We start from the raw sequence: 10,642 nt of genomic DNA, 5'->3' as shown, positions 1-10,642 counted from the left end.
TGAACAAAAAAAACATAAATAGGGAATGACTACCGAGTATCGAACCCATATAAGATGAATCTCGTCATAAATGTGCCACGTCAGATTTTAGATAGCTTAATAAACTGCTACATAAAATAAATCTCTTTTTAATTAGTACAAAGTTAAGGTTATAACTATTTAAAAGATCTATAATTAATTAATATACGGGTAAACATCCAACACATTATTAAAAAAACGACAATTGATGATTAATAAAATTGTCAGCTGTCAACACTCCCACATTACAAATTTACAATCATTCAATCAAAGCAATGATATTCAATATATCCTGCAAACTTAGGAAAACAGATTGCGAAGCAAAAATTAATGTTTACATAGTTAGCATGACGTATAGAGTATTGTTTTAGCAAATGTAAATTCAAAAATATAAATCTTTTGATACTGCTGTACAAAATAATCTAACAAGCTACCCAAGTATCTTAATATATATATATATTGTATACGATTTTTTTTTCCAGAAATTTAGAATATACCACGAAATAATATTTCTCCTAGAACCTTAACACCAATTAATGCATTTAAAACGTTTTTAAAATAATCTATATATAGAGAATTTTAGGCGTCTAAAAATTGTCGATCCCCGCCATTTTCCTCCGAGAAATAACCCTAACCTTCAAGAAGCCCTAATTTCACTCTTCCACTCACTTCTCCGAGATCAAACGATGCCTTCCATCCAAACCCCTCCGGGAAGGATCCTCCATCTGGAGATGGAGAATTTCAAGTCTTACAAGGGCCACCAGTTAGTAGGTCCGTTCAAGGACTTCACGGCCAATATCGGCCCCAACGGTGCCGGCAAATCCAACCTAATGGACGCGATAAGCTTCGTCCTCGGAGTCCGCACTGGTCAACTTCGTGGATCTCAGCTTAAGGATCTGATCTACTCCTTCGATGACCGAGAGAAGGAGCAGAGAGGAGGGAGGAAAGCGTTTGTTCGCCTTGTGTATCTCCTTGACGAAGGAGGGGTGGAGCTTCGTTTCACTCGTACTATTACCAGTTCTGGTGGGAGTGAGTATCGTATCGACAATAGGGTTGTGGATTGGGAAGAGTACAATGGGAAGCTCCGATCTATAGGGATGCTTGTTAAGGCTCGTAACTTCTTAGTGTTTCAGGTGCTTGATTCTTCCTGATTTGATGAGAATTTCTATGATTGAAATTGATTTATGTGGTTTTGATGTTGATTTCGTGTAGGGCGATGTCGAGTCTGTTGCTTCGAAGAATTCGAAAGAACTCACTGGACTTCTCGAGCAGATTTCTGGCTCTGATGACCTTAAGAAAGAGTACGAGGAGTTAGAAGAGAAGAAGGCCAGCCCTCAAGAGAAAGCAGCTCTTATATATCAGAAGAAGAAAGCGATTGCTGCTGAGAAGAAGCTGAAGAAAGCACACAAGGAAGAAGCTGACAAGCATTTGAAGCTGCAAGACGAACTGGTAATGGTGTCGATATTTGCTCTTGTTTCTGAAACTCTACTCTCCTTGCCTTCTTTTTTCATGCCTTGCAGAAAGCTCTGAAGAGAGAACACTTCCTGTGGCAATTATATAACATTGAGAATGGTATCGACAAGGCAAATGAAGATGTTGATGCTGAAAAGAACAATCGTAAAGATGTCATGGCAAAGCTGGAGATGTTTGAGCATGAAGCTGGTAAGAGAAAGATAGAACAAGCAAAGTATTTGAAAGAAATTGCTCAACGTGAAAAGAAGATTGCTGAGAGAAGCTCCAAGCTTGGAAAATACGTGAGTGCACTACCTTGAAGTCGTCTTTAATTAACAGTTTTTTTCTTTCTACTTGAGTAACTTATAAATTTTGTTCCTCCTGTCTGTAGCAACCTGAGCTTCTGAGATTGAAGGAGGAGATAGCTCGCATAAAATCAAAAATCGAGAGCAGTCGAAAGGAGGTGGATAAGAGGAAGAAAGAAAAAGGGAAGCATTCCGAAGAGATTGAACAGATGCAGAAAAGCATTAAGGATCTGAATGAGAAGATGAACGAATTAAACGAGAGGAGACAAGATAGCAGCAGCAGAAAACTCCCAATGCCTGACAGTCAACTGCAAGAGTACTTTCGAATGTAAGTTGAAAAACAAGGATCTTTCCCTCTCTTCTAGTCTTTGCTATTTTCCAACGTTCCTGAGGTTTTCAATATTCACCAACTTGCATTCTCCATATTTCCTATTTATGATCTTCTTGCTTGAGTTTTTGTGGCGACATGTGTTCACTTGTTGCTTTACACTCTGGTTCTTTAAGTTCAATGAAAGAATTTTTTGGTACAGTTAGATAAGTACATTCCTCTGCTTGGAATAATGGTAAGCAGGCAAATAGTTAAGCGTTTTATTACAGACTGACGTGTGTATAGTTGTTTACAGTCTATTCTTGGTGATGTCCTTGTGATTTTTGTATTATTCTTCTGGATTCGCCATCTACATGCATATTCTTCCATCTTTTTGAGTTCTTATAAACTGCTTTGTTTTCTTATTGATTTTCCTTCATGTTTATCAATCTCAGAAAACAAGATGCTTGGATGAAAACCATTAAGCTCAGAGATGAGAAAGAGGTGTTAGATAGGCAATATCATACTGATCTCGAAGCATTGAGAAATCTGGAAGAAAATTACCAGCAACTGATAAATAGGGAGAATGATCTCGATGAACAAATTGAGCGAATGAAGTCCAGGCAAAAAGAGATTGAAGATTCATCTTCCGAATATAAGAACGAAACAACTAATCTAAAAAAGCAGTTGCGAACACTGCAAGAAAAGCACCGAGATGCCAGGTTAGTATGGTCCTTATTCACTAGATTCTTTTTAGTTGCTTCATCTTTTGAAATATGGCCTGAGAGATTGGTTATTCACTTATCAAAAATATGTCTTTCTAAAATTTCCTATTTTGACTAAAAATCCCTTCTTGACCTAGGCGGAATGCATTCTGCATACCCTCATACTCCGTCCTTTTATTTTAATCTGATAGTTTCTATCCCATTTCTACGTGCACAGGAATGCATCTGAGAAATTGAAGACTAGAATCACAGAATTAGAAGACCAGTTAAGTGATCAAACGGCTGAAAGATATGAAAACGAGAGAGATAGCAGGCTAACGCAGGCTGTCGAGTCTCTCAAGCGTCTATTTCAAGGAGTTCATGGTCGAATGACTGATCTGTGTCGACCAAATCGGAAGAAGTACAACCTTGCAGTTACTGTTGCCATGGGGAGATTTATGGATGCAGTTGTTGTAGAAGATGAAAACACAGGAAAGGACTGCATCAAGGTATTTCTGTTATGCTTGTTGTGTTGTTCTAACCCCATGCAAGTTGTTAATATTTTTTCATTGTTTTTTATCTCGTCTCTGCTGATAGTTACAGTTTCGTTAACAGTTGACTAAGAAAGGCATTACCGTAATACACCTCTGGCCTATGCCAACAAATAAATGATGCTTTAAACTCTACGACCTCTTTATATGATGATTTCAGTTCATATTATTTACCAAATAAGGGACATGTGCTATCAACGAGTATGTAACATATATATGATGCAATCTTCGTGCAACTAATCCCTATTCTGTGTTACTTGGATTCCAATTTAACTTCGCGGATCTTTTTCTACCTTGCTTCTAAGTTATATGATGTACATGTGGAAGAGCATTTTGTGCCACTACTCCAGGTATGGGATTAAATGAGTTTCTTTGTTCATGCAGTACTTGAAAGAGCAAAGGCTTCCTCCTATGACATTTATTCCTCTTCAGTCAGTACGTGTCAAGCCAGTTCTTGAAAGTTTGAGAAATTTGGACGGCACAGCAAAGCTGGCGTTTGATGTTATCCAATATCCTTTGCAAATAAATGAATGATTTTCCTTTTGGCTTACTCAAGATTGCCTGTTTAAATTTTTCGTTCTTTGGCTTCATTGCGTGCATAGTTGTGGGTAGCATGAGAATGTTTCGATGTATTAAATAACGATTGACAAACATAGAAAGGTTGATGTGAGCAGGTTTCCAGTTGATGTATTTGGACCTTAACTAGTTCACGTTCGATCCTGAGTTAGAGAAGGCAATACTCTTTGCTGTTGGAAATACTCTTGTCTGTGACGACCTTGATGAAGCCAAACGTCTTAGCTGGACCGGAGAGAGATTTAAAGGTTATGTTCATGTTTCCTTGTTTAGATGTAACATACTCATATGCGTGCACTGACGTTGGGCTTTGATTTCTACATACCCTGGTTTCTATTATTTCCAGTTGTTACTGTTGATGGCATATTACTCACAAAGGCGGGAACAATGACTGGTGGTACCAGTGGTGGAATGGAAGCAAAGTCTAACAAATGGGATGACAAGAAAATTGAAGGTTGGCTTGTCACCAACTGCTTTAAAGCGTCTTCCCTTTCAATTTGTCTTAGAGTCAACATTTCGGTTGTGCAGGACTGATGAAAAAGAAAGAAGAATATGAACTGGAATTGGAAAAGGTTGGATCTATTCGAGATATGCAGATAAAGGAGTCTGAAATATCGGGTAAAATAAGTGGACTTGAAAAAAACATTCAGTATGCTGAAATTGAGAAGGTAACAACCAATCGTATATCTAACTTACTTCACACTGTCAGGAATTACTAATTGGTGGCTTCGTTTTATAGAAAAGCATCAAAGACAAACTTCCAAATCTTGAGCAAGCGAAGCGGAATATAACTGAAGAAAGTAGGCGCATAAATGTTGAACTTTCTAAGGTAATTTAATATTTTTTTCTGATATCTAGTAAAGTTAAAACGTGATGACAATAATATGACTGAATCCCGTTGGTATTGTAGTCAAGAGCTGAGGTTGATAAGAGAAATACAGAAATCAGGAAGTTGGAGAAAAGTATCAATGAGATTGTGGACCATATCTATACGGGTTTTAGCCAGTCTGTTGGTCTTACTAATACTAATATACGTGAATATGAAGAAAAACAGCTCAAGGAGGCTCAAGAAGTGGCTGAAGAAAGGCTGAATCTGAGTAACCAGCTTGCTAAGTTAAAATACCAGTATGTTCCTTTGCTCTGTTTTTCTTGTTACATATAAGATTTATTCTAACTTCCCATATACAGTTTTACTGTCTATCGATTTCTGTTGCATCATTTCTGTGCTAATAGATATCCCTGATTCCCACGTCAACGTTTCAGCTGATCTTTTTCCATATCCGGTTAAAAATGAAACATTTTGTTGTGCATACTGTTCTTGCATTTTGACTATCACGTGGCTCATAAAAAGAAGGCACTACAGCTCTGTGAGATTTATATGATTAGTAGGCAGCTGTTGTCTATATTGGCAAGTTTGTTGGGGTCAGTATATGTAGCCTGTAAAAACCTAGGTGGTTACAAACTCTCAATACGCTAACTAATTGACTGAGTTGACGTACTGCTTTCTAGGAGCTCAAGTTGTACAATCATAGTAAACCGAAACTTTTCTTATTGGTCTATTAAAATAACTTTCTTATTGATTTCAGGGTGGAATATGAGCAAAACCGAGATGTGGGTTCACGAATTCGAAAGCTAGAATCTTCTATCAGTTCGTTGGAATCTGATTTGGAGAAAATACAGAAGAGGAAGTCTGAACTTAAGGAGCTAACAGAAAAAGCTACTAATGATATCAACAATTGGAAAAAGGAAATGGGAGGTATTTTAGTTCTACCTCTACATAAATCTGATGGGATGGCCTCAGTTCTATGCTTTTTTCAATAATAAATGCCATTATGAATTGTCAGTTTAATGATTTCATTCCTAGCGCACATCAACATCGTCCGTATATGAGTTTGCTTCATATTGATTACCTTATGTTGGAACCCTGGAGTAAGGCATTGAAATATGAAAATTTCGTATGCTTTCTTTGGGGTTGTTTAATTTTATGGATCTTTCGTCACCCCTTAACCAATTTATTGTTTCATTACCTGATAATTGACGTTTGTAGATTGGTCCGAGTTGGGTTTGAACAAATTTTATATGTACATTATCTGCTCGAGCTCTTGCCTTAATTGTATGGTTACAGTACATCTTAAAGGAAGATGCTAAAATGCTAGTGGGCTGACAAATGGTTAATACGAAGATTCAGTATTGTAGATACTCTTCCCCTGTTATCCTCTTTACCTTTGCTGGTATAACCATAACTTACACGACCATATACTTTAATATCACCATCCCTGTCTAATGTTCTTTGCGTAGCACAAATCTGCAGTGTTATTTTCTTTCATAAAGGTGCGAATATCTAATACTCTTGCTTGCAGAGTGCAAACAAAAATCAGAAGAGTATGAAAAAGAAATCTTGGATTGGAAAAAGCAGGCTTCTCAAGCGACAACAAGCATAACCAAACTCAATCGTCAGATAAATTCTAAGGTACAATGGAGACTCATCAAATCCTTACCCAAAGATTTGTATGTCTGAGTATAGGTGCACTAAAGCTACCTTTTGCTATCAGGAAACGCAAATTGAGCAGCTGATCTCGCAAAAGCAGGAAATAGCTGAGCAGTGTGAGCTTGAACGTATTGCCCTTCCTGTTTTATCAGATGCTGCGGAGGAAGAGGACTCAGATGGGCCACAGTATGACTTTAGTGAGTTGGATAGAGCTCATCTCCAAGAACGGATGAGACCATCTGCTCGTGACAGAATGGATGCGGAATACAGGCAGAAAATAGAATCTAAATCATCCGAGATTGAAAGGACGGCTCCAAACTTGAGAGCTCTTGACCAGTATAAGGCTATACAAGAGAAAGAAAAACAAGTTAGCCAAGAGTTTGAAGCTGCCAGGAAGGAGGAGAAACAAGTAGCGGATGCCTACAATACTGTTAAGCAGAAGAGGTAACTCAAAATTTCTCTTGTGAAATGATCTTTCGAACTTTGAAGAATATTTGCTAGCATATAGCAGCGACTTTATGGTGCAACCAAAACTGGACAAGTAACATTCTGAAAATTCTAGTTCTATGGAAATTACCTGATAGAGATACCTGTCTGGATAGAATGCACACACAAGTGTATCTCAGTTTTTCTTGATTCATACATTCGATTAGAGTTTTCGCTGCTGACTACAAACTGTTGTGCAGGTATGAGCTATTTATAGAAGCGTTCAACCACATTTCTAGCATCATTGACAAGATCTACAAGCAGCTAACCAAGAGTAATACTCATCCATTGGGTGGGACTGCTTATCTAAACCTAGAGAATGAGGATGATCCGTTTCTACAGGGTATAAAGTACACAACAATGCCCCCAACAAAGCGTTTCCGTGACATGGAACAGCTCTCTGGAGGAGAGAAAACAGTTGCCGCTTTGGCATTTCTCTTCTCCATCCATAGGTATCCCCACCGACCTAGTTATACCCATAATTTTCAAAATATTAAAGTAATTTTGTAGTGTGTAGCCTTGGATTTATCTCCAATCTTTTTTTTTTTTTTTTTTGTTAAAGTCTTTGATGTTGTCATACTAACTTTGTTATTTACCCAAAACGTTGAAAATGGTCATGATCAGGTTTTTGTTTTCCATCTTTTCAGCTATAGACCTTCGCCCTTTTTCATACTGGATGAAGTGGATGCTGCGCTGGATAATTTAAACGTTGCAAAAGTCGCTCAGTTTATTCGTAGCAAATCCTGCCAAGCCGCACGTGAAAATCAGGATGCAGAGGATGGGCATGGCTTCCAGAGCATTGTAATATCTCTCAAGGACAGCTTCTATGACAAGGCCGAAGCTCTGGTTGGAGTTTACAGAGACGTCGATAAGAGGTGATCACATCTTTTTTTTTTTTTTTTTTAACTTGTATCTACTTGTCCATGTGTAGTTACCAAAAATTTAAGCCGATATCTGACAACTCGTTCATGATTCATTTGCTGCAGTTGCTCGAGTACTATGACTTTTGACCTTGGGAACTACGCAGAGTCGTAATTGGTTCAGCAACCCTCACCTAGGAGTTTAGGTAAGCATTATAAACTGGGGGGGGGTTTCATGCGTGATAGAAGCTTTGTAAGATCTGACGCTGTAGAACGTGTGAAACTTTTTTAAATGTTGTATCAGAAACTGAGGATGCTAGTTTATCAATCTGGTTGGTGTCTTAGATTATTGTGGAAAGTACGATGATAGTTTGTGTGTACATGTTTTAAGTTCCTGTTGAATGTTTCTAGCTGAGTAGTCTTGATACAGGCGCGAAGTTCATATTGAACTGTGTACCGAAGCTATGGACGGGTTTAGTTAAAGTCAAATTAAAATAGCTAAAATAACAGAAATTCAGGCAACTTTATCCAAATTGGCATATAATTATACTTTACAACTAGGTATTTTGTCCACACATACAGACATAATCATCTTATAAATACTTATTAATTTATGTATTATTAATCCAAAAATCGGTATAATAAAACTCTAATTGGTGAACATGTTGAAAAAAAAAATTATGGTGAATTCTTTGTTCCTCAAAATTTATACCAGTTATGTTAAAATTTTAGTCAAATTATTGAAAGGTAGATCCCACTTTTTTCTTGTAAATTCCCCATGGAAGAATAAATTTATAAGAAAATTTTTTTTATGCAATTTTGATAAGGACCAAATTGAACAAAAATTCATATTTTTTTTTATTTTTTATATTCCTCAAATGAAATTTTATTTTTTATTTCGTTCATTTTTTCTATTTTTCTAGTGGTTACCAACTGAAGCTATTAAAAATAGTTTAGAAAATATCTTTATATAAATATTTTTGTTTGACTAATATTTAATTATAAATTGTTTTATATCTTAATTTTTAACTTTATAATAAAAAATATTGTTTTTAGATAGCAACACAATATATATAAGAATTCTCTTAATTTTAAATATATTTTCACAATTTTATTATATTAATTTATAATTAATTATTTAATATAACATATAAATTTAATATTATTAAAATAAAATTCTTGACTTATTATATATAGAATTCATTACGATTTTTGTGAAAATTAATAATACTGAGTTAAAAATTAATAGTAAATCAATGACCTATATAAAAATTTAAAACCTAATAAGAAAATAAAAATTTTAATATAACATATAGATTTAAATATTATTAAATAAAAATTCGTTTTTAATTATATATAAATTCATTATGAATATTTTTTAAAATTAATAAATTACTAATTCAGCTAAAAATCAACCGATCGAATAAAGCTTCTTCTTAGAAACCCTAAACTAAATCTTGATGTGTTAATCCGACCATATCGATTTAGGATTAAACAGTTGTCTACCTCCCCTTGTTTTTTTTTATCAGATTTTTTTGAAATATAAATTGAGATCGTGATGTGCTTTAATGATTGTGAAGGTGAGAGAGATAAAAGGAGGACGCAAGTCTTGTGTTATTCAGATTTAGGCACATGACACGTATCCCATCCGAGAATTTATTGATATGATTAATGATTGCGAAGGTGAGAGAGATAAAAGGAGGACGCAAGTCTTGTGTTATTCAGATTTAGGCACATGACACGTATCCCCTCCGAGAATTTATTGATATGATTTTAAATTTTTAAATTGGATAATAGATAATCTATACGTGATTTAGCTTATTTGTCAAAATTTTAATGATTTTAAATAATTTTACTTATTTATTAGGTTTAAACTGAATAATTAATTTATTAATAATTTTTAGTTAAATCCATAATTTATTAACTTAAATAATATAACTGTAAAATATGTAATTAGATATATAATTATTTTGATTTTTTTTATTTTTTATGTTTTCCATGATTTTAGTCAATTTTACTTATTTGTCATGTTTTTATTAGATTTTAGCTTAGTCATTTATTAATAATTTTTAGCTGAATCACTAATTTATTTATTTTAAAAAATATCCGTAATGAATGTATATATAATTAAAAACAAATTTTTATTTAATAATATTTAAATATATATGTTATATTAAAATTCTTATTTTTTTATTAAACTTTTAAGCTTTTATATAAGTTATTGATTTATTATTAGTTTTTAACTGAGTATTATTAATTTTCACAAAACTCGTAATAAATTCTATATAATAAGTCACGAATTTTATTTTAATAATATTAAATTTATATGTTATATTAAATTCTAAAAATTCGTTTTTAATTATATATAAATTCATTAAAGATATTTTTTAAAATAATAAATTAGTGATTCAGCTAAAAAATATTAATAAATAAATGATTAAGCTAAAACCTAATAAAAACATGAAAAATAAGCAAATTTGACTAAAATCATGGAAAACATGAAAAATAAGCAAAATCAAAATAATTATATATCTAATTACATATTTTATAGTTATATTATTTAAGTTAATAAATTATGGATTCAACTAAAAATTATTAATAAATTAATGATTCAACTTAAACTTAATAAAACATAACAAATAAGAAAAATTATCTAAAATTATGAAAATTATGATAAATAAATTAAATCACTTCATAAATAATAGTATAGATTATCCGATTTAAAAATTTAAAATCATATCAATAAATTCTCGGATGGGATACGTGTCATGTGCTTTTTTTTTTTTTTTTTTTTGAACACAACGTGTCATGTGCCTAAATCTGAATAATACAAGACTTGCGTCCTCCTTTTATCTCTCTCACCTTCGCAATCATTAAAGCACGTCACGATCTCAATTT

General features: G+C 33.8%; 1 protein-coding gene across 2 annotated transcripts; it reads left to right on the top strand.

The window, feature by feature from the left end:
* Positions 1-614: 614 nt before the first annotated feature.
* Positions 615-8,171, top strand: LOC111204572 (structural maintenance of chromosomes protein 1-like). 2 transcript variants are annotated; one of them, XM_048751090.1, is made up of 18 exons: positions 615-1,151; positions 1,231-1,467; positions 1,539-1,772; positions 1,862-2,103; positions 2,538-2,804; positions 3,025-3,295; positions 3,722-3,846; positions 4,049-4,158; positions 4,257-4,364; positions 4,439-4,578; positions 4,650-4,739; positions 4,821-5,035; positions 5,497-5,666; positions 6,271-6,380; positions 6,463-6,842; positions 7,085-7,336; positions 7,538-7,759; positions 7,871-8,171. In XM_048751090.1, exons 1-18 carry the CDS (start codon positions 705-707, stop codon positions 7,917-7,919), a joined length of 3,669 nt encoding a protein of 1,222 aa, XP_048607047.1. In that variant the 5' UTR covers positions 615-704; the 3' UTR covers positions 7,920-8,171. The 2 variants fall into 2 exon arrangements, with proteins under 2 accessions (XP_048607047.1, XP_022555369.1); XM_022699648.2 differs by having other exon boundaries at positions 616-1,151; positions 7,532-7,759.
* Positions 8,172-10,642: the final 2,471 nt, after the last annotated feature.

Source organism: Brassica napus, chromosome C3, assembly GCF_020379485.1.
Source record: "Brassica napus cultivar Da-Ae chromosome C3, Da-Ae, whole genome shotgun sequence".
In the NCBI taxonomy this organism is placed as follows: Eukaryota; Viridiplantae; Streptophyta; class Magnoliopsida; order Brassicales; family Brassicaceae; genus Brassica; species Brassica napus.
Note: the sequence above shows the minus strand (reverse complement) of the source record. Positions and strands in the feature narration are given on the sequence as shown.

Coding starts and splice junctions, on each gene's coding strand:
- LOC111204572 (XM_022699648.2), top strand. CDS start 705: ATGCCTTCCATCCAAACCCCTCCGGGAAGGATCCTCCATCTGGAGATG. Junction 4,579..4,649: donor AGTATGCTGAAATTGAGAAG/GTAACAACCAAT, acceptor TTCGTTTTATAG/AAAAGCATCAAAGACAAACT. Junction 7,760..7,870: donor TACAGAGACGTCGATAAGAG/GTGATCACATCT, acceptor CATTTGCTGCAG/TTGCTCGAGTACTATGACTT.